The sequence below is a fragment of the Schistocerca gregaria genome, chromosome 3, assembly GCF_023897955.1.
Source record: "Schistocerca gregaria isolate iqSchGreg1 chromosome 3, iqSchGreg1.2, whole genome shotgun sequence".
NCBI lineage: Eukaryota > Metazoa > Arthropoda > Insecta > Orthoptera > Acrididae > Schistocerca > Schistocerca gregaria.
In genome coordinates this window covers 151,723,488-151,751,169 of record NC_064922.1, presented here as the reverse complement: position 1 = coordinate 151,751,169, position 27,682 = coordinate 151,723,488, and the positions used below count along the sequence as shown (strand labels likewise).

The following is a 27,682-nucleotide window of genomic DNA, read 5'->3' as shown; positions in this document are numbered from 1 at the left end:
GGTGGAGGGTACATTGCACCAGTATCACCAATTTTCTTTTCTATTTGTTTTGAATATTGTGCGACGGAAAATGACTGTCTAAATGCCTATGTAGGCATCATAACCTCTATTTTTTTTTGTTATGATCCCTATGCCATGCGTATGCTCGTTTCAACATGAAGGTAGCCTTGTCTCAGATACACCACCACTTTTATATTGGTCATACCGACTTTTTACAGTCATAGTAGAAAAGTCTTATCCCGCGCTTACTTGACAAACACTCCGAACACTGGAACAGCATCGTAAAATGAGTCGCAGTAGCATATTGAATGCGATTTCCTTTACACAACTACTAAACTTTCCCAAAACCGTTACGATCTCAGCTTACTATTCACCTCTCCTAATGCTGATTTTAAGTGGTCGTCCCATTTCATATCATGTCTTATAAAATGGGACGTGTTCAAGATGTTCACCGCTTATGTTGTTGTCAGACACTGGACAATTCTTTCTCTTTGTTATAGGCATTATCTTGCACGTATTCACATTGCACCAAGTGGAAATTTCGTCCAAGTGTTTGTGCAGTTCCTAATGATCGTACAACGACGATACCGTCCTGTACATATCGCGTTGTCAGCGAACGGTCCCATACCGTTGCTACACTCGTTGCCTGGTGTACCACTCTGGGTCCTATTAGACAAATATTCCTCGAGACAATCGCGTTTTTGCGAGGATATTCCGTATGATCGTTTCTTCGTTAGCTTTCGGATATCTCACATTGTGTTGAACATTTTGGGGAGAAATAGGGAGAAGCGGTCTATCTGTCCACCTGCATCTATTGTTTGCAAGGTTTTTTTTCCTTTGTTTCTGAAACGTTGCCTGTTTAATATTTCAGAGAGTATCAAAAACCATCACAAATGTTTATAGATACATATTTCAAATAATTTTTAAATTTGAGCATTTTGTTTAAAGCGATGTTATTAAGTCGTATGGCTAGCAAACCTTAGACGCATACGCATCACGAATTCTGTTAAACCCACAGTCGGGTCAGAAATCGAAAACATTTTCCACACTAACCTTCGGCGTTACGTATCTGACCATCATGTAGTCAACGCATGCAGTCCTGCAGGTCATCGTTGCTTAACATACGTGATCGGCGGCAGAAACACGGAATGACTCACATAGCCTATATGGTAGTTCGTCAGCGCCAAACTATGGGGACAGCTGAGTCACACGCAGAAGATTACTGCTTGGTATTGAGGGCTGTATTATTTTGACACATCATTTAACAGTTACGAGCGTGAGGTTTTGAGAATTAATAGCGAGGATCCAAACCACAGTTCACTTAACACAGTTTCTAACGAAATTACAACAGCTGTTCTAACAGTTTCCACTGACTCTCAACGCCAATCTAGCTGGAAACTGATCGTACTCCACCTATTCTTTGTCAGTCAGAGCCGACAGCTAGTGACGCATGCGCGCCCATTGTTTGTCTCTTTTTCGGCGGAGTGTTTTGAATGCTGATGTTTCTTTGCTGATCAAAATACAGTATCCAATTTCCATCACAGCAAAAAACCCGCACTTAGTGTGACGTGACACCGAAACGATCATCCTGAACTTACTGTTTGAACTGAGCACTGCCCCAACTTTCTGCCGAACTGTGTCATCTTATGACCACAATCTAAGGTGAAAGTACACTTATTCATATTTTAACAAGTTTTTCTCTTTATTTTTTGAATAATCCTCACGCATATCAGTGAAGCATGACAAATCTGAATGTCTGTGGTGTGATTCAGACTGGAATATTATGGTCTTGATCATTTCATACTAATTAATGCCTTTAGAAATTAACATTAATTTTCTGGTGCCATTGAAATCGACGTAGGTTTCTAAACAGTTGTCCAATGAACGTAACAGATGCTTCTCTGCAGAGTTCAAGCGACTTCTTGACTTCCTGTGTACCTGTTGACAGCCTTTACTTTCGTATCACTTCAAGAACAAACTATTCCCAATGTCAGTACAGTTACTTAACTGAGCATAATGTTTACGAGCTTCACAAAAGTGAACAAAAAAAGACCACTTCATCTTCTCAGAAATACCCGAAACATCCCCTCAAAAATCTGTGCAGACACCTCAAAGGTCATTGATACTTGGTACGTGTCAATGGTCCAACTATGAAGATGGCCAGATAATTCAACAGGCGTCTGCGTACAAACTACAAAGTGTTTTCACATTTTCGTCTTTTATATTTAACTTGTTTATTACCAACCAACCTGCCATGTTCTTTTACACTTTATATTATGCTTGTCATTTGTCTACATGTAATTACGTTTTTTGGGCTTCCCATTTCGGAAAACTTTTGTATGACGTGAAATTAGACTAGTTATCGGCCATGTGTAAAACAGTATAAGTTAAAAATAAATAAATTTATTTACCTCCTGTCTTAAAAGACAAAATCATACAGCTTTCACTTTCGAATGAAATGACTTGTTACAGAAGAGATGATGTACAATTTTATGTTAAGCCTCCTCCTCCTTCTCCACATCACTTCACATAACTTTTCTAGAATCTGGCCGTATACGACTAACACCATACACAAAGACAATGAAAAATACGAAGACTGGAGACTTGCGTTTACAATTAACCACATATCGTTTTTAATGTAGGCAATAAAAGACAGTTCTTGCCATCGCTCACAGTAGAGTCTTAAGTCCTTCAAAACTAATAAAAATCATTCTTCATTGAGTCTTCTGTTTCTTGGTCTTAAATATGACGGAAAACAGATATCTCGCAAGCGAATATATCGCATATGTAGCGACTGCAGCTACAGCCAGAATGAAGGCGATGACATCTAGCAGCAGCAGCTGGTACCAACTGAGATCCATGGCTCCGCTTCGCAGATGTGGAGCTCCCTTGTGCCGTAGTATGTATTCTATCCACCAGACGGCCTGTGGAAGCGACTGCGCCTGATGCTCTCGGTACACTGCTGATAACTTCTTCATGTTTTCCCGATACCTGTTGACATCATACCATATCATTAATACATCTCGAGAGTAAATGGACATAATGCAGTGCTAAGTTTGAAACAGATTCTCATAAGAAGCGACTTTAGTTTGAATTTGTTAATTTCGTGCACGTTTGTTTATTTATCAGGTACAGTTCAGCGATTAATTTGCTATGTATTACATAGTGCAACTGTCTTCATCACACCAGGCACTTTTTTTGTGCTTGAACAGCCACTGCAGTTTTTACAGGCCCCAGTCTAGTGTTAGCTTTCGCTACTGCATCAGCTCATCTGCATACATCGTTTTCTTCTGTGAGTTTGACTCAACTTCTCATACGAAATGACTTATTTCAAATGTCCGCTGTGCACACTAGTTTAATTGGTTAATTTTGTGCCACTTTGTTTATTTGTCAGGGATACTCCCACGACTTATTATCTGTCTAGAGAAGTGCAAAGCACCTATAGGTTATAAACAGTTCTGGTGGTTGGTTTTTGCTATGATGAAGTAATATTTTAAATTCTACTTACAGATTGCGTGGACGCTTTTTTACATATTACGTTTCTGTTACATGTTTGGTGTCGTCCCACGTGGCAATTATAAGAAGAGGAACCAACCACAAGAACTGTTTATAGCCTATAGGTACATTACCCCAAAATGTAAACTAAATAGTAAAAATATGTACATATTCCAAGCGACTGAAGATGCCTCGCAGACAATAAAGACGAAACGCGTGTGGTACATAAATTGTGTTTCATTCAGTTGGCCACGCGGGTTAGCCGCGCGGTCTCGGGCGTCTTGCACGGTTCGCGCAGCTCGCCCTGTCGGAGGCTCCAGTCCTTCCTTCGTGCACGTGTGTGTGCGTGTGTGTCATTAGTGTAAGTTACGTTAAGTTAGATTAATTAGTGTGTAAGCCAAGGGACCGATGACCTCAGCAGATTGGTCCCGTAGTCCTTACCACAAATTTATAAATTTCCATTCAGGCGTAGTCAGACGTTCCAAAAAGTGAAAATTGTCAATATACCGTAATATTACACGCAACTGAGGAAGACAGGAGCACAAAAGTTCAGCTGTGTTCATATGCGAGCTGAGTTGCCGACCCTTCACTCACAGATTCAGGCACTGTTGTCTTCGGTCACACACCTTGTAGCTACTGCCGATGGACATCACTATGGGGGGCCAGACCTGAGGATCTGAGCGATGTCCAGCACGTCCCATAAGTCCCTCGATTGTTCCACTACTGTGGCCACACAGGGTACTGTGTGCACTGATGTAGAACCCTCGACAGTGGTCGAATGTAAGGTCGCTCCAAGCTGTGGCAGGTGGCAAAAGACTTTCCAAGTAGGCGATCAGATGCCCCCTCCCCCCCCCCCCCCAGTCTGTCTGAAGAACATGTTTCGGGTGCTGTCTGTGGCCAACAAAGTCCCTGAGTCACAGGCAGTCGCTCGTCCTGTTCTAGAGAAAGTCTCTGCAACGTCTGGATATTCACAGAGGGTAGTTTTATTGGTGGTAGGGAGCTCCAACTGTAATGCATACGTGCATTCCCTTCAAGTTTTTATGCTAATTATTACGCACGTTTATGCGATCGGGAATGCTCAGAAGCAGCCAGGCTACATGTAAATCTGACAATTATGCGTCAGCAAGGAGCATTAACGATAAAATCATAGGAGGCAATGTTGTGCAACCATAGTAGGGACGAGATATGACTAGTCGGTAGTAGGACCTTACAGTAGGAGACAAGTGGAGTGTCCCTACTGGCTGAGGGAGAAAGGTGGGGTCTCTCTTGTGCGTCAGGAAGACAGGGCGAGTTAGCAGCGAGGCGCCACTCAAAAACGCACGTCGAGACGGCTCCAAAAGAACGGTCGCGAGTAAATATAGCAGTGATAAACAAGATATGAAGTTAAAGTGAAGGTATCAATTATCAGTGAACGCCACGTGCCATGGGCAGTATCTATAACGAGTTTTTAAAGTGGTACTCGTGTTGTAAAGTGTTGAGTATAACGGCGTAGCCAAGAGTCGCCATATTGGAAAGTCTGTGACGTGTGTTTCAGAGCATTCTTCGTTAAAAGGAGTATATTACAAAACATTGTTAACATTTAACAACTGGCGTCCCGACACACCCCATTTCAGCAGGATCAAAAGCCTTCATTGAACCTGGCGCCTGAGCGCTACAAGGAACAACCGAAGTAGCAAGACACCAGATTAGTAATACAGAAACCAGAGAAGTAAGGCAGAGTCGCTTCCTTCTCGCTACAATGCCACAGAGGGCATTGTACAACGCTACGTGTGCAGTGAGTCCCATTGGAGATATGGCTGCCAAGAAGGGGAAGCAAACCAATGGGCACTCAAAATGCATAACAGAAGGAGTCATTCGAGATGTGGTAAGCGTGCTTCTGGATGCCATAAGGAGCACGAGATGCAGCCAACTGCTGATAGCGGCTCATGGCGGTACCAGCGAGGTGTGTCGCTTTGGATCAGAAGATATTCTCTCTGGTTTCGGGCCGCTAGCTGAATGGTAAGGACTGGTAGTCTTACATGCAAGATGAAGGCAAACGACTGTACAGAATGGAGGGTCTCAATCACAAGCTCGGGCAGTTCTGCGACCGTGTGGCTGCAGATTTTTTGATTTACGCTATCGTCTGATGGGATCCTGGGTTCCGCTTAATAATTCAGGTATCCGCTACAAGCAGGAAGTTACTACACGTACAGGGAGTACAGGGAAAGCGGGATTACGTGGAAGGACGTGGGGATTTTATGAGTTAGAGGGGCTCAGGAAATTGGAAAAAAAAATTGAGATGTGTTTGAATTCCTAAGGAACCAAACTGCTGAGGTCATCGGTCCCTAGATTTACACACTACTTAAACTAACCTATACTAACAACATCAGCATTGGCGGCCGAAGACTTCCGCCATAAGAAGGCAGCCTCATTCTGCCAACGGCCTTGTCAAAGAGGGCGGAGGAGCGGATAGAGGTTCAGGGCACTCTCTTGTCCTACGGGTGGGAAACTGCCCCTAAAGGCGGAAGAATCAGCAATGATCAACCACATGAGGATGCAGAAGGCAATGGAAACCACTGCATTAAAGACACATATCGTGTATCCACAGGACATGTGGTCTGTAGTTGAAGAAGTGTCATGATGATCTCTCCATTGTCAAAAGATTCCGGAATAGTCCCCCATTCGGATCTCCGGGAGGGGACTGCCAAGGGAGAGGTTACCATGAGAAAAAGATTGAATAATCAACGAAAGGATAATGTTCTACGAGTCGGGGCGTGGAATGTCAGAAGCTTGAACGTGGGGTAGGAAAACTAGAAAATCTGAAAAGGGAAATGCAAAGGCTCAATCTAGATATAGTAGGGGTCAGTGAAGTGAAGTGGAAGGAAGACAAGGATTTCTGGTCAGATGAGTATCGGGTAATATCAACAGCAGCAGAAAATGGTATAACAGGTGTAGGATTCGTTATGAATAGGAAGGTAGGGCAGAGGGTGTGTTACTGTGAACAGTTCTGTGACCGGGTGGTTCTAATCAGAATCTACAGCAGACCAACACCGACAACGATAGTTCAGGTATACATGCCGACGTCGCAAGCTGAAGATGAACAGATAGAGAAAGTGTAAGAGGATATTGAAAGGGTAACGCAGTATGTAAAGGGGGACGAAAATCTAATAGTCATGGGCGACTGGAATGCAGTTGTAGGAGAAGGAGTAGAAGAAAAGGTTACAGGAGAATATGGGCTTGGGACAAGGAATGAAAGAGGGGAAAGACTAATTGAGTTCTGTAACAAGTTTCAGCTAGTAATAGCGAGTACCCTGTTCAAGAATCACAAGAGGAGGAGGTAAACTTGGAAAAGGGAGATACGGGAAGATTTCAATTAGATTACATCATGGTCAGACAGAGATTCTGAAATCAGATACTGGATTGTAAGGCGTACCCAGGAGCAGATATAGAATCAGATCACAATATAGTAATGATGAAGAGTAAGCTGAAGTTCAAGACATTAGTCAGGAAGAATCAATACGCTAAGAAGTGGGATACGGAAGTTCTAAGGAATGACGAGATACGTTTGAAGTTCTCTAACGCTATAGATACAGCAATAAGGAATAGTGCAGTAGGCAACACAGTTGAAGAGGAATGGACGTCTCTAAAAAGGGCCATCACAGAAGTTGGGAAGGAAAACATAGGTACAAAGAAGATAGCTGCGAAGAAACCATGGGTAACAGAGGAAATACAGGTACTTCAGTTGATTGATGAAAGGAGGAAGTACAAACATGTTGCGGGAAAATCAGGAATACAGAAATACAAGCCGCTGAGGAATGAAATAAATAGGAAGTGCAGGGAAGCTAAAACGAAATGGCTGGAGGGAAAATGTGAAGACATCGAAAAAGATATGATAGTCGGAAGGACAGACTCAGCATACAGGAAAGCCAAAACAACTTTTGGTGACATTAAAAGTAACGGTGGTAACATTAAGAGTGAACGGGAATTTCACTGTTAAATGGAGAGGAGAGAGCAGATAGGTGGAAGGAATACATTGAAAGCCTCTATGAGGGTGAAGATTTGTCTGATGTGATAGAAGAAGAAACAGGAGTCGATTTAGAAGAGATAGGGGATCCAGTACTAGAATCGGAATTTAAAAGAGCTTTGGAGGACTTACGGTCAAATAAGACAGAAGGGATAGATAACATTCCATAAGAATTTCTAAAATCACTAGGGGAAGTGGCAACAAAACGACTATTCACGTTGGTGTTTAGAATATATGAGTCTGGCGACATACCATCTGACTTTCAGAAAAGCATCATCCACACAATTCCGAAGACGGCAAGAGCGGAAAAGTGCGAGAATTATCGCACAATCAGCTTAACAGCTCATGCATCGAAGCTGCTTACAAGAATAATATACAGAAGAATAGAAAAGAAAATTGAGAATGCGCAAGGTGTCCATCAGTTTGGCTTTAGGAAAAGTAAAGACACGAGAGAGGCAATTCTGACGTTACGGCTAGTAATGGAAGCAAGGCTAAAGAAAAATCAAGACACGTTCATAGGATTTGTCGACCTGGAGAAAACGTTCGACAATGTAAAATGGTGCAAGCTGTTCAAGATTCTGAAAAAATTAGGGGTAAGCTATAGGGAGAGGCGGGTCATATACAATATGTACAACAACCAAGAGGGAATAATAAGAGTGGACGATCAAGAACGAAGTGCTCGTATTAAGAAGGGAGTAAGACAAGGCTGTAGCCTTTCGCACCTGCTCTTCAATCTGTATATCGAGGAAGCAATGATGGAAATAAAAGAAAGGTTCAGGAGTGGAATTAAAATACAAGGTGAAAGGACATCAATGATACGATTCGCTGATGACATTGCTACCCTGAGTGAAAGTGAAGAAGAATTAAATGATCTGCTGAACGGAATGAACAGTCTAATGAGTACACAGTATGGTTTGAGAGTAAATCGGAGAAAAACGAAGGTAATGAGATGTAGTAGAAATGAGAACAGCGAGAAACTTAATATCAGGATTGATGGTCACGAAGTCAGTGAAGTTAAGGAATTCTGCTACCTAGGCAGTACAATAACCAATGTCGGACGGAGCAAGGAAGACATCAAAAGCAGACTTGCTATGGCAAAAAAGGCATTTCTGGCCAAGAGAAGTCTACTAATATCAAATACCGGCCTTAATTTGAGGAAGAAATTTCTGAGGATGTACGTCTGGAGTACAGCATTGTATGGTAGTCAAACATGGACTGTGGGAAAACCGGAACAGAAGAGAATCGAAGCATTTTAGATGTGGTGCTATAGACGAATGTTGAAAATTAGGTGGACTGATAAGGTAAGGAATGAGGAGGTTCTACGCAGAATCGGAGAGGAAAGGAATATGTGTAAAACACTGATAAGGAGAAGGGACAGGATGATAGGACATCTGCTAAGACATGAGGGAATGACTTCCATGGTACTAGAGGGAGCTGTAGAGGGCAAAAACTGTAGAGGAAGACAGAGATTGGAATACGTCAAGCAAATAATTGAGGACGTAGGTTGCAAGTGCTGCTCTGAGATGAAGAGGTTAGCATAGGAAAGGAATTCGTGGCGGGCCGCATCAAACCAGTCAGTAGACTGATGACCAAAAACAAAAGCTAAGAACAAGACACACACACCCATGCCCGACGGGAGCGGCCGCGCAATCCACCTCATGGCGCCTCAAACCACGCGGCCACTCCGAGGCGGGAACTACAGAATGGGTGTCTGTCTAAAAGGATGCAGGACAAATACAGGAAGGCAAACCTAGCAACAATCGGTATAGTAGCTTAAAATTATCGTAGCTGTGTTGGGAAGGAACTAGAGCTCCAAGTGCTAATAGAAAGCACTGAAGCTTAAATCGTTATATGGAAAGCTGGCTAAAGCTGGAAATAAGTTTAGCTGAATTTTTTTCAAAGAACCTAACAGTGTTCATACAGGATAGATTAAACACAGCTGATAGCTGACTGTTTATTTTTGTAAGAAGTTTTTTTAATTTGTAGTGAAATTGAAGTAAATATTTTCTGTGAATTTGTATGGTTGGAGGTTATAATTGACAGCCGGAATAAATTAATAACTGCTTCGTTTATACCGCCCGCTGACGCAGGTGACGCAGCTGCTGAAAAGATCAAAGACAAATTATTTTTTATTTGGAACAGGTACCCCACGCAAACAGTTGGTAGCTCCTATTTAGCCTCAATAGTTTGGCCAAAAATACAGGTTGCAGCCGGTGGTAGGCATAAAACGTTGTCAGTAATTATACTGAACTATTTCTCAGAAAATTATTTCGGATAGTTAGAATAGGAGCACATTCGAAGCGCATATAGCTGCGAAAACATACTTGACCTCTTAGCAACAAACAATACTGAGCAAATAGGGAACATCATGACGGATACGGGATTAGTGACCGCAGAGCATTTGTAGCGAGACTGAATACCGTAACATCCAAAGCCATCAAAAATAATCGCAGAATACATGTATTTAAAAAAGCAGATAATTTTTGCTCGATTGCTTCCAAAGAGACAGTCTCCTTCCATTCTGATTATGTATACGTAGAACAGCTGCGGTTTGAATTCAAAGAAATAGTATCGACGGCAGTTGACGCATATATACCACATAAATTAATAAGAGACTGCACTAATCCCTCATGGTACAAAAAGTGTGTCAGAACACGATAAATTTAAAAGAACGGAAAATTCCCGTCATTGACGAAGTTTTATAAAAGCTGGAAATTTAGAGCGAAATTCAATGCGAAATGCTTTTAACAGTTTCCACAGCGAAACTCTGCCTCCAAATCTGACAGAAAAACCAGGAAACCCAAACAGATTTTGGTCATGTGTAAACTTCACTAGTGGCAAGACTCAATCAGTACCTTCACTGAGTGATAGCAATGGCGTGTCACTGATAGTGCCACTAAATCAGAGGTGCTAGACACGGTCTTCCGATACCCCGTCCCCAAAAGAGACGAAGTAAATATTCCACAATTCGAATCGAGAACAACTGCGACCATGAGTAAATTAAAAGTAGATATGCTTGGTGCGGCGAAGCACCTTAAATCACTTAATAAAGGCAAGGACTCTGGTCCAGATTGTATACCACTCAGCTTCTTTTCAGAGTTTCTGATACAATAACTCCATACTTAGCAATGGTACACAACGGCTCGCTCTTCGAAAGATCGTTATTTAACAACTGGAAAGTCGCACAAGTGACACCCATATCCGAGAAAGGAAATAGACCAATATCGCTAACATCTCGGATTCAGAAAATATCGTTCTTGTGAAACTCTACTAGCTCTTCATTCTCACGAAGTAATGAGTGCTACTGACAGGAGATGTCAAACTGATTCCAAATTTTTAGATTTCCAGAAGGCTTTTGACACACTACCACACAAGCGATTTCTAATCAAACTGCGTGCATATGAACTGTCCGCTCAGCTCCGCGACTGCACTGGCGATTTCCTCCCAGAAAGGTCACAGTTCGTAGTAACTGACGGAGTCATCGAGTGAAACGGGAATTTATATTTGGCGTTCTCCAGTGAAGCGTTGTAAGTCCTCTACTGTTCATGATCTACGTAAACGATTTAGGAGACAGTCTCAGTAGCACTCCTAGATTGCTTGCAGATGATTCTGTCATTTACCGTCTCGTCAAGTCATCATACCAAGAAACCAAATTGCAAATCGGTTGAGACGGGGTATCTGTATGGTACTAAAAGTGGCAATTGACTCTAAATAATGAAAAGTGTGAAGTCATACACATCAGTACGAAAAAGAATTCGCTCAATTTCGGTTGCACGATAAATCACGCAAACATAAAGGCTGTAAATTCAACTAAATACTTAGGGACTACAATTACTTATAACTAAGTTAATAATTTAGCTGGAACGATCACATAGACAATGTCGCGGGTAAAGCAAACCAAAGGTGATGATTCACTGGCAGAACATTAAGAAAATACAACAGATCTAATAATGAGACTGCCTATACTTCGTCTTCTGAAGGATTGCTGTGCGATGTGAGGTCCGCATCATATAGGATCGGCGCCGGACATCGAAAAAGTTCAAAGAAGGGAAAATCGTTATGTATTATCGCGAAATAGGGAAGAGAATAGTATGGATGTAATACGTGAATTTGGGTGGAAATCATTAAAACAAAGGAGGTTTTCGTTGCAGCAGGATCTTCTCACGAAATTTCAGTCACCATCTTTCTCCTCAGTATGTAAAAAAATTTTACTGCCACCCACCTACATACACGGAAATAATCATCATAATAAAATAAGAGAAATCAGAGCTCGCACAGGAAGATTTAAATGCTCTTTTTTTCCGCGCGATCTTTGAGAGTAGATCGCTATAGAAATAGCTTGAGGGTGGTTCGATGAACCCTCTGTCAGGCATTGAATTGTGATTTGCAGAGTAATTGATGTAGATGCAAGTGAAGGAAACAATTAACGGAGTAGTGTACTCAGATATGCTGGAAAACTTTTTAATCTTTTTGACTGACGAGGATTAACAAGAAAGCAGTATAAACTTTAGGGAAGGTGACGCACCGCCGGACTATAGCACTACCGTCCGGGATTGCCTCTGCAATCGCCTTCCACGTAAAAAGATTGATTGAAGTGCGACGAATTCGCAGGATCTCACATGTATTGATTTTTTCTTGGGTGTAGGGAGGGAGGGGAGATTCATCAAGGATGCTTTGTTTGCCCACACTTACTGGCTGCTCCACTAGATTTGAAAGCTGTAACCTATGCCGCAATTAAACAAGGTACGCCTGACATTCTGAAGCTAGTTTGGTGAGAAACTGACTTTAGGTGGGAACTATGCCACATAAGCAATGGAAGTCGAGTTCGACCTGTTTAACTCTGAGGTAATAACTTAATGTACTATTCTAAAAAGACACCAAAAAAGCGACTCTAAGTCAAATTATAAAACCAACGTGAATTTTCAGGGTTGTTATTTCCTTTTCAAAACATACTATATTATTTACAGCAATATTATCCGCTACGTAGCACTACTTGAAAGTCTGAAAGTATGTGAAAGAAAAAATGCGTACCTGGGATCCTCAAGAACCGTTCGTATAGCCTCTAAAACGGTGTCCTTCGTGACGTGCCGGAACTGCAACCTGTAGCCAATCTCAGCAGCTACCATTTTTGCTACATTGTAGTGCTGGTCGCCCATGAACGGAATTCCAATTAGGGGAACACCATAGTAAGTGGCTTCATTGAAACTCTGCAATCCACCTTGCGTGATGAAGACTTTCACTTTCGGATGTGCTGTGGACACAATACAAACATGTTAATAATATGATTCTTTAGTTTCTCCTGGCGTATTTGTTGTTCGAACAGTCCACGGGTATACTGCCTGTTCATAGTGTGCCCGTTGGACACTATGAACCGGCAGTATACCCGTGGACTGTTCGAACCTGTTAATAATAGGTTATTAAATTACTAACATTTCTTTTAGTTCTGAAAATGTTCCAAGATATAACATATGTAAAGAAGGTATTCTAGTAATTAGATTCCAGCATTAAACATTTTCAGTTTTGCAGAGTGAAAATATCTGTCAAGACCTCCTAGTCACTGATCAAGTAAGGCATAGATGATGCCCACTTAAGTATCTGATCACTTCTGGAATAAATCTCCACATAAGCACATGTGAATGGATCGGATAGCACACGGAACATGTATACCAGAGTACTGCAAGACTTAGAAGACTAGGCAGGCTGTTTCCACCACAACGGACCCAACTTTCAAGGATAGTGCAGAAACGAATAAGCTAAAAACTAAAATAAGGATTCTGAGCCTTATTGTCGTTTAGTGAACTAAACATCGATGTTATGAATGCCCACAAGAATCCTTTTATCGGTGAGGGAGTTATAAAGCTGATAAAGCCCATCCTCTGAATTTATTAAAAAATATTTACTGTTGTAAGATAACACAAATTTTCGTCTAAAAACCTAACAGTGAAATAAAAGGAACTAAATTTTTAGCTGGGTGATCGCTGACTTAAGAGTAGAAGAGCCAGTGACTCTAACAATAGTTACAACCTATGCCCAACTGAAAGTGCTGAAACAGGACATAGTTTTGAAATATTCGGTGGTCTTGTCCAGTAGGCACCTAAAATACAGGGTCAAGTCCAGAGATAACTAATGGACTGCTGTCCTGTGACCAACTGTAGTTGTGCCACTACTGTTACATTTCGCTATGCGGTAATGTTCATTTTCAGCCACTGTTTCGTGACTGTTATACTGTGTGTACTGGATATGTGAGTTAAGGAAGAAAATGTTGCATTTTTCCTGTAAGGGAGGTTGACTACAGGTGTGGGCTCTGGGTCCTACTGTAAGCAAACGGCAGTCAGTGAATCTCATGAAGAGGTGAGACTCCACAATGGAGTCAGGCAGTTTCATGGAATTAGGCCACTGGCTGGTTCGTGCTATTGTGGTCAGCGCCAGTGCTGTGTCTATACGTGGGCAGGAGTCGCATTGCCACTGTTGCCATCCCTAGAGAATAACTGAGTCTAACTTTGTTGCCTATTCTGCGTGTACGACAAAAACAGAGACAACACGATGTCCCCTTCCCAGCAAGGGGATGAAGGTTCAATTTCGCTACAAAAATTTTGTTTACACTATCCTATTGTGTCAGTCACCTCCTCATATAATGCGATGTGGCCGACCAATCTAAGAGAACTGTTAAATCTGCAGGCTGTAGTAGAGGGGTCAACTGTGACTGCCGTGTGCATGCTAGCATATTTGGGAAAATGTAAGTGTCGGCAGGGTGATCCGTATTGTGAGCCGCTAATTGCTTCATTAGTTTGCCATGCATTTGAATTACATAGCTGGTTCGAATTTTCTCGTTCTTCTGATTGGTTTTTTTAAATTAATACTACTGGCCATTAAAATTGCTACACCGCGAAGATGACGAGCTACAGACGCGAAATTCAACCGACAAGAAGAAGATGCTGTGATATGTAAATGATTAGCTTTTCAGAGCATTGACACAAAGTTGGCGCCGCTGGCGTCACCTACAACGTGCTAACATGAGGAAAGTGTCCAACCGATTTCTCATACACAAACAGCAGTTGACCGGCGTGCCTGGTGAAACGTTGTTGTGATGCCATGTGTAAGGACGAGAAATGCATACCATCACGTTTCCGACTTTGATAAAGGTCGACTTGTAGCCTATCGCGAATGCAGTTTATCGTATCGCGACTTTGCTGCTCGCGTTGGTCGAGATCCAATGACTGTTAACAGAATATGGAATCGGTGGGTGATACGGAACCCCGTACAGGATCCCAACGGCCTCGTATCACTAGCCGTCGAGATGACAGGCATCTTATCCGCATGGCTGTAAGGGATCGTGCAGCCACATCTTGATCCCTGAGTCAACAGATGGGGAAGGTAGCAAGACAACAACCATCTGCACGAACAGTTCGACGACGTTTGCAACAGCATGTACTATCAGCTCGGAGACCATGGCTGCGGTTGCCCTTGACGGTGCATCACAGAAAGGAGCGCCTGCGATGGTGTACTCAACGACGAACCTGGGTGCACGAATGGCAAAACGTCATTTTTTCGGATGAATCCATGCTCTGTTTAGAGAATCATGATGGTCGCATCCGTGTTTGGCGACATCGCGGTGAACGCACACTGTAAGCGTGTATTCGTCATCGCCATACCGGCGTACCACCCGGCGTGATGGTATGGGGTACCGTTGGTTACACGTCTCCGTCACCTCTTGCTCGCATTGACGGCGCTTTGAACAGTGGACGTTACACTTCAGATGTGTTACGACCCGTGGTTCTCCCCATCATTCGATCCCTGCGAAACCCTACATTTCAGCAGGATAATGCACGGCAGCATGTTGCAGGTCCTGTACAGGCCTTTCTGGAAACAATGTTCGCTGGCCAGCACATTCTCCAGATCTCTCACTAACTGACAACGTCTGGTCAATGGTGGCCGAGCAACCGGCTCTTCACAATACGCCAGTCACTACTCTTGATGAACTGTGGTATCGTGTTGAAGCTGCATGTGTACACGCCATCCAAGCTCTGTTTGAGTCAATGCCCAGGCGTACCAAAGGCGTTATTATGGCCACAGGTGGCTGTTCTGGGTACTGATTTCTCAGGATCTATGCACCCAAATTGCGTGTAAATGTAATCACATGTCAGTTCTAGTATAATTGTCCAATGAGTACCCGTTTATCATCTGCATTTCTTCTTGGTGCAGCAATTTTAATGGCTGGTAGTTTATGAACCGCCAGGCTAGCAGATCTTGTTGCACTTTCTCCGCATAGTCTTCCACATATTTTGGTACATTCCCAGTCTTACCATCAATTTATAACTGATCGAGGTTTGGAGAACTTTGCTCTTTGTAAAATTAATTGAGCTCTACATCAGTCATTAGAGTAACTAAATATCTGTTACGTCAGCCTTTATTTAAATTACAAGGTGCGTTAAACTATCGTGTAACTTCTCCGTGGCAGGGCGAACCTATAATAAACATAACCTGTTGTGCATCCAAGTTATTTCTCTCTATGTGGCCAGTGACCAACGATCAGTCATGTAACCAATTCAGAGAACGGACCAAGCATTCTACTCACGCCTGATTTGTGTGATCCGGAATTAGTTTTATAACAAGTGATGCACTGAAGCTTGTCTTGTAATCAATGATTTAGTTGGTGATAGGCATTGCACGCGCTTGTCTTGTACGATTACTGACTTGTAACGAATATTGCGCTTTACTGTAATGTGTTATCACAGGTTTGTTTTTTAATGATCATTGCACGCAAGCTTCTTCGCGAGTCACCTACCCACCAACCGAACCACTGAACTTACAAGGCATTAACGAATAATGTCTGGCGAGGTGTCAGTGGTACATCGCTAATACCGCACTCTGGTGGGTGCTCTAGCTCGAGGCGGAACCCATACGTCAGAGTAGGTTTGTTAATAACCTTCTATTTAGCGTCAGTGAACGGGAAAATAAGCGCTAAGTTTGCGAGGCTGACTTACCATCTGCAACTTTTTTTACGTCGCTTTCGACCACTGCACTCTTCATCTGTGAATGGTCCTGTGTCTCAAAAGCGAGGTCACCATATGTTGGTATACTTAACACTACGTCACAGCAGATACTGTGGGCGTCTCGTTGATTGCTACAGCCACCAATTCAATATATTGAATTCGATAAACGTGGAAAAAACGTTAACAAATTGGGAGCAATGGACTGTCATCCTAGGCGTGGACGTCATGTTGTTAACAGAGCCGGGAAACAGGGCGACAGAATGCTTCCACGCGGAACTCCGTTCTCTTGTCAGACTGATCTAACAGGATATCCTCAATCAACATGCCATCCGCTGTGGTCGAGCGGTTCTAGGTGCCTCAGTCCGGAACCGCGAGACCAATCAAATCCTGCCTCGGGCATGGACGTGTGTGATGTCCTTAGCTTAGTTAGATTTAAGTAGCTCTACGTCTAGGGGGCCGATGACCTCAGATGTTAAGTCCCATTGCGCTTAGAGCCATTTGAACCATCAATCAACATGGCACTGGGAAGGCGTCTTCCGAAGCCTTACTACAGTTATGACGAAGTAATACCTTCGGGAGGTATCGTAAACCTCCTCAAGTACTAAAGTGCATAGTATGAGATGGTGACTGCGAAGAAATGCATGCCTTATTGCTGCCTGCAGTAAACTGAGTAGTGGTGGTATTACGTCTTCCGAACACACTACGGAAGCAGCTGAGATTCCTGCCTGGATTCAAGAATCCTGGCTGTGCGTTGGAGAAGCTAGTAGCGCGCAAGTTGTTATATTGCGAAAGCAGGCCTCTTAAGGGTCTGGATTCGACAATCCCGGCACTGCGTTGGGGAAGCTTGTTGTAATATAGCCAGATTTACGAGAGATTGTCGATATTAGTGAGTGGAGGCTTTGACCAAGGACAACCTTTCAAACAAAAGCTTCAGAGTAAATTTACAATAACGTGGCGGTTTTCAGGTCCAACAGAAGAGCTTCTTCTTTGGCTGACTTGTTCCTTCTAATATTAAAGCAGAGTCCGCAATACTCAGTGACTGATCGAGCTTTGGTTATTCCATCTGTTTTCCCGTCTCCGTTAACAAATAAAGTTAAATCAAATATCACTCCAGACTAATCTGTAAGTGGTAAGGATCGAATGGACACATACAGTTCAGGATCAAAAAAGATTTCGTTTGTAATCAACCAATTTGTGTCGTTGACTTTTGGCGTTGCGTAAAACACGAGGTGCTAAGACACCTTATAAACACTAATGCACAGCATTCCTCCACAAAATACTACTACTACTAATAATAATAATAATAATAATAATAATAATAATAATAATGATAGTGTCACTAGGGCACTTATACGTTATACCTAGCACGGATTGTTGTGGGAACCACTTGGACATTTTGACGTTAGGCGGCAGGTCTGACGCATCGTCCGTCTCCCACTTCCAGAGCACCCTCTGCGGCAGCTGAGAGAAGGCGTCGAGGAACGCCCGTCGCTTTTCTGGTGGCATTTTACTGCTCAGTACGTTGGTGCCCAGGCTAAAGTATATGACGCCTTCAGTCGCCCCGTCCAACCACTCCTGTATGTCCTGTTGGCGAAACAGAATAAATGTAGGTGCATAATTGCCGTTGCTTCTTTTAAGATCAAACGAAATTTATTCATTAATCAAGTAGAGAAATTATTCGTGTAGGCTTCTTCCATAACGGTGCATCAAAAAGAGAATATAGCAGTGCGCTGAACAGCAAAGGAATCAGAGATACACGATGTTATCAAAAGCATCTGGACACCCACAACGACATATGTTTTCCATATTAGGTGCATTGTGCTGCCACCTGCTGCCAGGTACTCCATATCATCGACCTCAGTAGTCATTTGACATCGTGAGAGAGCAGAATGGGGCGCTCCGTGGAACTCACAGACTTCAAACTTGGTCAGGTGACAGGGTGTCCCTTGTGTCATACGTCTATACGTGAGATTTTTGCACACTCCTAAACATCTCTAGGTCCACTGTTTCCGATGTGATAGTGAAGAGCAAATGTGAAGGGACACGACAGCACAAAAGCGTACAGGCCGACCTTGTCTGTTGACTGACAGAGACCGCCGACAGTTGAAGAGGGTCGTAACGTGTAATAGGCAGACATCTATCCATACATCTATCCAAACCATCACAAAGGAATTCCAAACTGCATCAGGATCCACTGCAAGTACTATGACAGTTAGGCAGGAAGTGAAAAAACTTGGATTTCACTGTCGAAAGCCTGGTCATAAGCCACACATCACGCTGGTAAATGCCAAATGACGCCTGACTTGGTGTAAGGAGCGTAAACGTTGGACTATTGAACAGTGGAGAAACGTTGCTGGAGTGACGAATCACGATACACAATGTGGTGATCCGATGACAGCACGTGGGTACGTCGAATGCCCGGTGAACGTCATCTGCCAGCGTGTGTCGTGTCAACAGTAAAATTAGGAGGCGGTGGGGCTATGATGTGGCCGTGTTTTTTATGGAGGGGTCTTGCACTCCTTGTTGTTTAGCTTGACACTATCACAGGACAGGCCTACATTGATGTTTTAAGCTCCTTCTTGCTTCGCACTGGCGAAGAGCAAATCGGGGATGTCGACTGCAGCTTTCAACACGATCGGGCACCTGTTTATAATGCACGGCCTGTGGCGGAATGGTTACACGACAATAACATCCCTGTAATGGACTGGCCTGCACAGAGTCCTGACCTGAAACCTGTAGAATACCTTTGGGCTGTTTTGGAACACCGACTTCGTGCCAGGCGTCACCGACCGACATCGATACATCTCATCACTGCAGCACTCCGTGAAGAGAGGGTTGCCATTACCCAAGAAACCTTCCAGCACCTGATAGAACCTATGCCTGAGGGAATGGAAGCTGCCATCAAGGCTAAGGGTGGGCCAACACAATATTGAATTCCAGCATTACCGATGGAGATCGCCACGAACTTGTAATTCATTTTTAGCCAGGTGCCCGGTATCTCTCATCGCAGAGGAAGTTGATCTACTGCTTCGCACGGTTCAGTACCAGAACATGCATGGGATCATGATGTGTTCAGATACTGTGCAGGACACTTGAAGGTTAGGAGTACAGCACTTCATCGATATACCGAGCCTCAGAGAAAAAAATTCAAACCTTCCTAGGGTTTTAATTCTCTCAAGTTCTGGTGACTACGCTTTTACCGTCCCCTGCGCCATCTCGACAGTGCGTCACCAGTTTATATGCTTTACACTGGACACATCCTTTGCCAGCCTGACTCTCTGAGCTCTGACTGATGGTATTCAGACTCTCAGATGTAACCCAGTGGGTCTTGAAGATTAGAAACGGAAACAGTCCAGCGTCCGCCTCTCGGTATTTCTTCGGACAGACTCCAGTGTGGACGAACACAGTAATAAGCATACCTTGCGCAGAGAAACAACTGAAATATCCAAAAGCAAATAAATAACCAAGTCCGAATGGAATCCCATTTCGATTTTACAAAGAGTTCTCTACGGCATTGGCGACTTAACTTTAATTTATCGTGAATCTCTCGCCCAGCACAAAGTCCCAAGCGACAGGCAAAAAGCGCAGGTGAGTACAATATATAAGAAGTGCAGAAGAACGAGTCCGCAAAATTGCAGACCAATATCCTTAACCCCTGTTTGCTACAGAATCCTTGAACATAATAAAATTTGTTATATTCGAACTGAGAAGTTCGAATATAACAAATTTTCTTGACACTGAGAAGCTTATGTCCACGATTTAGCATGATTTTAGAAAGCATCGCTCGTGCGAAACTAAGCTTGCCCTATTCGTACATGATGTCTGCGAACTATGGATGAAGGTTAACAGGAGTTTTCCATATTTCTAGATTACCCGAAAGCATTAGATGCCGTGCCCCATGGCAGGCTATTAATGAAGGTACGATCATCTCAGGTTAACATCTTACTCATAATTCAGGGATACTGATTCAGTTTAATTCTGGTAAGGAAACTAGTAGTTACGATATCAAACACGAAATAAAACATTTTCGTCACGTTGCTGATACCAGCCGATAGTTTGTGTTTTCTGTGTGAAGGGTGTGCAGTGATTCTTTTTGAGCAGAGAATGGGGAGTTTGAGAGCGGCTTCTTACATTGTGAAATGCTTGTTCAGTATGTGTATTGTGTGCAGTAACTGATGTTGATAAATGAAACATCTTCAAATTTTTGACAATCTCATGCCCTCAGGTACATGTAATATTATCTTAATAATGATCAGTTTGTGTCTATCAAATTACAACAGAATAAACAAAGATTCCGTGCATAGACGACTCGTCTTAATTATTTAAAACACATCTTCAGTGGCCTGAAATATTTACATATTTTTGTTTTAATTATTTTGTCTTACATATTGGGATATGTTGAACATTATTGCTAACTATGTATTTGTGATATCTCTGATCTATATATATCTCTCTCTGTGTGTATGTGTGTGTGTGTGTGTGTGTGTGTGTGTGAGGGAGAGAGAGAGAGGGAGAGAGAGAGAGATAATTCAACATTTGTTTTATTATGGTTAGATGTTTGTATGCATACGTTTTTTACTTTTTATTTTTTACTTGTGTGAGTATGGTACTTTTCCTGCACTGAAATAAGGCATTTACTGTAGTTATTTATCTCGATGATTTTCATGTCTTGCAGCAAGATGGTAGGATGATGGTTATGATGATGCAAGTGCTCTCTGAATGTGCAATGTTTGGTTTTACTGTTCCAAACGCTGATGTGTCTTTGTAAAGTGATTAAACTTCCAGCTTGTCATGACTACGTATTCTGCATCACAACTTTGACATTCAAGTTTGTATATTGCTGTGCCCTGAAAGTAGTCGTTTTTGATTGTTAGTGGTTAACGTTTTATATGCTGTATAAAGGGTCCACTTTGGGTGTTACTTTACGTGTGTAAGTAATAGAATACCATGTACTTTATTTCCTTGCGGCGTTGTCATTCCTGTTCTCTGTATTTGAGGGTTTGGGGCTTATGAGGTTTCATGTATTCTGGATATGTTGTGTTTATATTGTGTTTCTGTTTCAAGTTTTGGATTGAGACAGTGTACTACATGTCTATCATATGAATTGTTCTTAGCTGTTTGTGTGATTGTATGCATTTCTTTTTCATAATCTCTCTTGTGCAGTGGAATACTGCTTATTCTATACAATATGTGCACAGTATAGCTACTTTCTGGTTGTGGCAATGATTGGATGTGGAATGAATTATTGTGTCTGTAACTCTTGGTTTTCAGTAAAAACTGAAAGAATACTTGTCAAATTCCATTATTGTTATTATATCAAGACAGTTTATTTGGCCTCCTTTTTTTTCTTCAAGTGTGAAATTATCTTCCGGTGTGCCCTGTTGACTTCTCACTGTAGTTACTCTATTTTGTTTTTATTTGGCTCATCTATCACATATATAATGTCATCCACATATCTATGCTAATATATGGTTCAAATCTTTCATTAGTGGCTGTCCTTTCTAATATCTGTTTTCTAAACGACTAATAAAATGTTGGTTTAGGTTCCTGATTTAGGGGTCCCTTTGGTAGTCCATTGCTTTGCAGACAGTATTCATCCTCAAGCTGGAAGCAGTTTTGTTGAGTGATCAGCTCTTGCATACTTGGTATGCTTCTGTAGTAATGCCGCGGTGAGATGTGGCATTTTGGTTTATAATTTTTACTGTTTCTATGGTAGGCATGAATGTATACACATTTTCATCCTGAATAAAATCAGTAACACTCTGTGTGGTACCTCTATGTTCCATATGTTTTCAATTAGATCTCCTGTATATCCACTGATCTATCAGTTTCTCCTTTATAGTTTTTGGTGATTTCTTTTTCGAGATGCTTGGTCCTGTGATGTGTTGTAGGTTTCCTGAAATTTATAACTGGTCCCTTGGATATGTTGTGTTAATGTATTTTTGCTTGGCTCCAAAGTCTTATGACTGTGGGTTCATAGGTGTTATGTAGTATTACTGTATATCAGTAAGTGCACGTTGAATGTTTTTAATCTGTTTTTCATATTTGCTGGAAGTTGTGTAGTTGTGCCTAGTTGTATAGTGGGGGCACTAACGCATTTGTTGTGATGTATTGTTTCTTCCTTAAGTACTGTTATGTTTTCCTTGTTTGCTCTAGTTATTACATCGTTATTCCTTTTTTACATCTGTTTCTTTGTTTTCATAGTGGTTGCTTCCGTGTGGTTGTCCTTATCATGTTGGTGGTGCATTTTTTATTATGCTATGTATTTCGTTTTATATTAATTCTCTTGTCAGTCATTTGTTTATTTTCTCTATGGTGTTGTTGGTTTTCGTATGTGAGTTTGTGTTCACTTTCTGCTGTGAGATTTTCTGTATATCGTCTATTTTAAAATCAGACAGAAAGCATGAAAAAGAAAAGCTGCTACCGAGCAAATGGTTGACACATTGCATCAACAGTAGGTTAAACAATCAATAAATAGTAAAAACTGAGCACATCCTTACAAGTGAAGAACAACAAAGTAATTATGAAATAAACTTAAGATTAGGAAAACGAAAAACAACGAGCAAAACAGAAGAAAAAGAATAAAACTGGGCTTGTATTCAGAACAGGGGAGGGTCTCAAATCCCCATCTAGTTATCCTGATTTAGGTTTTCCATGGTTTCCTTTAATTACTTCAGAAAAATGTCATGATGGTTTCTACTACAAGGTGACAACCAAAGATGTGCGCTATCCTTGTCAAACTAAACCTGTAAGGATGCAAACATATGAATGTAGACTTACGTTTTCCATTTTTAAATTGTAAAACTACAGTATGTCCATGATGCTTGTTAAAGGAATCAACAGAGAAATGAAATTAGTGTTACTGTTATTGTTACTAATGGCACTACTACTACTGAGATATTCGAATTTTTAAAAAAATATACGCGATAGTCAAAGAAAAGTATAATGTCATGGAAAAATCAAAAGAACTGAATGAAATGTAGTCCTATATGACCAACGGTTTCCACGAGTTTAAGAGAAAACTGCATTTTAATTGTGCCGTTGTTTAACCTTAACTCAAAGTACATGTGAAAATCGAAATATCTAAATCAATCATTCAAACAGGTGTCGCTAATTCCTCTCATTCAGCAAGACTGTGTGGGGAGTCACCTACCTACGTTTCGATGTAATCATAACCAATAGTGCGCGTTATACCAATTTTGGTTAGGTTTGGTCAGAACTTAGAATATAAGGACTAACGGATATGATAAGGTACCCAGATAAAATATTAGTCGCCTCCTGAAAGGGCATGTTAATCGCATTAGGGTACTGTAAAGTGTTTATGCTGGCATCAGAGGAGTATGTGATCCTCTACTGCTCACATAGATTATGACAATTGAAAGAAAACAGCCCTCGGTCACTACTTTTACAGAATTAACCGGGTTTCAACGCTGCTAGGAGTGTCTTCCTCAGAATTTAAGTAAAAGAATGGTCTACAACATGGTCACAGAACTATGGCTAAAAATGTAATTTAATTTAAGAATTTAATTTAAATCGAAGAATGGTCTATAACATGGTCAAAGAATTATGGCTAAAAATTTACGTTCTGAGGAAGACAACTCTAGTAGTGTTGAAACACGGTTAATTCGTTAAAAATAGTGACCGAGGGCTGCTTTCTTTCAATTGTAACTATTCACGGTCTCTGAACGTGCAGCCATGTACATACATTTTGTGGATTATGACAGTGAAATGGTGTGAACACTGACGTGACAAACGCCATGAGATACGTCGTCTGCGCACTGCAGTGCAACAACTTGACGTGGCATTGACTCAACAGCTACACTCCTGGAAATGGAAAAAAGAACACATTGACACCGGTGTGTCAGACCCACCATACTTGCTCCGGACACTGCGAGAGGGCTGTACAAGCAATGATCACACGCACGGCACAGCGGACACACCAGGAACCGCGGTGTTGGCCGTCGAATGGCGCTTGCTGCGCAGCATTTGTGCACCGCCGCCGTCAGTGTCAGCCAGTTTGCCGTGGCATACGGAGCTCCATCGCAGTCTTTAACACTGGTAGCATGCCGCGACAGCGTGGACGTGAACCGTATGTGCAGTTGACGGACTTTGAGCGAGGGCGTATAGTGGGCATGCGGGAGGCCGGGTGGACGTACCGCCGAATTGCTCAACACGTGGAGCGTGAGGTCTCCACAGTACATCGATGTTGACGCCAGTAGTCGGCGGAAGGTGCACGTGCCCGTCGACCTGGGACCGGACCGCAGTGACGCACGGATGCACGCCAAGACCGTAGGATCCTACGCAGTGCCGTAGGGGACCGCACCGCCACTTCCCAGCAAATTAGGGACACTGTTGCTCCTGGGGTATCGGCGAGGACCATTCGCAACCGTCTCCATGAAGCTGGGCTACGGTCCCGCACACCGTTAGGCCGTCTTCCGCTCACGCCCCAACATCGTGAAGCCCGCCTCCAGTGGTGTCGCGACAGGCGTGAATGGAGGGACGAATGGAGACGTGTCGTCTTCAGCGATGAGAGTCGCTTCTGCCTTGGTGCCAATGATGGTCGTATGCGTGTTTGGCGCCGTGCAGGTGAGCGCCACAATCAGGACTGCATACGACCGAGGCACACAGGGCCAACACCCGGCATCATGGTGTGGTGAGCGATCTTCTACACTGGCCGTACAGCTCTGGTGATCGTCGAGGGGACACTGAATAGTGCACGGTGCATCCAAACCGTCACCGAACTCATCGTTCTACCATTCCTAGACCGGCAAGGGAACTTGCTGTTCCAACAGGACAATGCACATCCCCATGTATCCCGTGCCACCCAACGTGCTCTAGAAGGTGTAAGTCAACTACCATAGCCAGCAAGATCTCCGGATCTGTCCCCCATTGAGCATGTTTGGGACTGGATGAAGCGTCGTCTCACGCGGTCTGCACGTCCAGCACGAACGCTGGTCAAACTGAGGCGCCAGGTGGAAATGGCATGGCAAGCCGTTCCACAGGACTACATCCAGCACCTCTACGATCGTCTCCATGGAAGAATAGCAGCCTGCATTGCTGCGAAAGGTGGATATACATTGTACTAGTGCCGACATTGTGCATGCTCTGTTGCCTGTGTCTATGTGCCTGTGGTTCTGTCAGTGTGACCATGTGATGTATCTGACCCCAGGAATGTGTCAATAAAGTTTCCCCTTCCTGGGACAATGAATGCACGGTGTTCTTATTTCAATTTCCAGGAGTGTAGTTGGACGTCCCTTGCAGAAATATTGATCAATGCTGCCTCTGTAGCCGACCATAATTACGAAAAATGTGGCCGGTGCAGAATTTTGTGCACGAACTGACCTCTTGATTATGTCCCAAAATTGCTTGTTGGGATTCATGTCAGGCGATGGGCGTGACCAGGTCATTCGCTTGAATTGGCCAGGGTTTTCTTAAAACTAATAATGAACAATTGCAGCCTAGTGGCATATTTGGGAACTATAAGACCACGAATGGCTGCAAATGGTCTCCCAGTAGCCGTACATAAACACTTCCAGTCAATGACCGATTCACTCGGACTAGAGGACCCAGTACATTGAACGTAAACACAGCCCGCACCATTATGGAGCCACCACCAGCTTTCACAGTGCCTTGTTGACAACTTGGGTCTATGGCTCCCTGGGGCATGCGCCACAGTCGAACACTACCATCAGTTCTTAGCAAGTGAAATCGGCACTCATCTGACGAGGCGACGGTTTTCCAGTAGTCTACGGGCCAACCAGTATGGCAACGAGCCCACAAGAGGCGCTGCAGGCGATGTCGTGCTGTTAGCAAAGGCTCTCGCGTCGGTCGTCTGCTGCTATTGCTTATTAACGCCAAGTTTCGTCGCACTATCCTAATGCCCTAACGGATACGTTTACTGTGCGTCCCACATTGGTTCTGCGGGTATTTCATGCGGAGTTGTTTGTCTGTTTGCAATGACAACGCTACGGAAATGGTCCTGTTTTCGGTCGTTGGCCACTGCGTCGTCTCTGATCAGAGATTAAGGTTGAAATTTGGTATTCTTGGCAGACTCTTGACGCTGTGGTTCCTGGAACATAGAATTAGCTAACGGTTTCCGAAATAGAGTGCCCCATGCATCTAGCTCCAACTACCACTCCGCGTTCAAAGCCTGTTAATTCCCGTCGTGCGGCCATAACCACATCGGAATCCTGTTCATACGAATCACCTGACTACAAGTGAAGGCTCTGCCAACGCACTGCCCCATTATACTTTGTGTACGCGATACTACAGCCATCTTACTACGTGTGTATCGGTATCTCATGACTTTTGTCAACTCAGTGTGTGTGAAAGTCGGGTGTGTGAAATCAGCGCGCTCAGATGGGTCGACGTGATGACTTGACAGAACCGCATAAAGAAGCCATCGTGTCTGAACACGTCCACGATCATACTGTGAATGAATGTCCCAGACTTGTTGGCACATCATTGAGGATTATGCAACATGCCTAGAAAAAATCGTGGAACACTCGAAGCCCTGTAACTCGGCAAATGAATAGTCGTATTAAAACGATCCTACCCTAGCGTGGCCAGCAACGAGTGTCATGTTTAGCATATTACAGTCTGTTAGGGGCTCGTGGTCTTGTCCTTAGCATTCCTAACTTTCGATCATAGCTCCTTGGGTTCGATTCACAACTAGGTTGGAGTTTTTTTCCACTCAGGACTGAGTGTGTGTGTGTGTGTGTGTGTGTGTGTGTGTGTGTGTGTGTGTGTGTGTGTGTGTCTGTGTGTCTGTGTGATCTTCCTCGTAATTTCGTCCTCACCGATGTGCAAGTCATCAAAGTGTGTTCAGACTTGCAGTAACTGGCCAGTCTCCAGAAGGCTAAGTGTATATTTAATTTCAGCGACAATCTGTTTGAACCCGATAGGAATTGCGGCTGTGAATCAATGCAGGTCCGTCACGAACAGTTTCCGAGCAAACATTGCGTAGGGAACTGGATGCAATGAACGTCTAGAGTCAGATATCTCGTAAAAGGCTATTCACCGCAGTCGTAGATGGAGACGCACACTGTCGTTTGGCCAAACAACACGGAATCTGGACAGAAACTGGCTAGAGGGATGTTGTGTGGTCACACTGCCCACATTTTCGCATCTTTTGAAACGATATGAGGCATGCAGTGCACCGACGGCCCGTTGAGGCGTTCAGTACGCATGG

General features: G+C 43.1%; 1 protein-coding gene across 1 annotated transcript in view; it reads right to left on the bottom strand.

Moving 5' to 3' along the window:
* Window positions 1-2,385: 2,385 nt before the first annotated feature.
* Window positions 2,386-27,682, bottom strand: part of LOC126354427 (UDP-glucosyltransferase 2-like) — an 80,179-nt gene continuing 54,882 nt past the window's right edge. The window contains exons 5-7 of the mRNA XM_050004064.1: window positions 17,853-18,075; window positions 12,530-12,749; window positions 2,386-2,991 (exon numbers count right to left, since the gene is read on the bottom strand). Coding sequence (XP_049860021.1) covers window positions 2,715-2,991; window positions 12,530-12,749; window positions 17,853-18,075 — 720 coding nt within the window. The 3' untranslated portion in view covers window positions 2,386-2,714. The remainder of the gene's footprint in view (window positions 2,992-12,529; window positions 12,750-17,852; window positions 18,076-27,682) is intronic.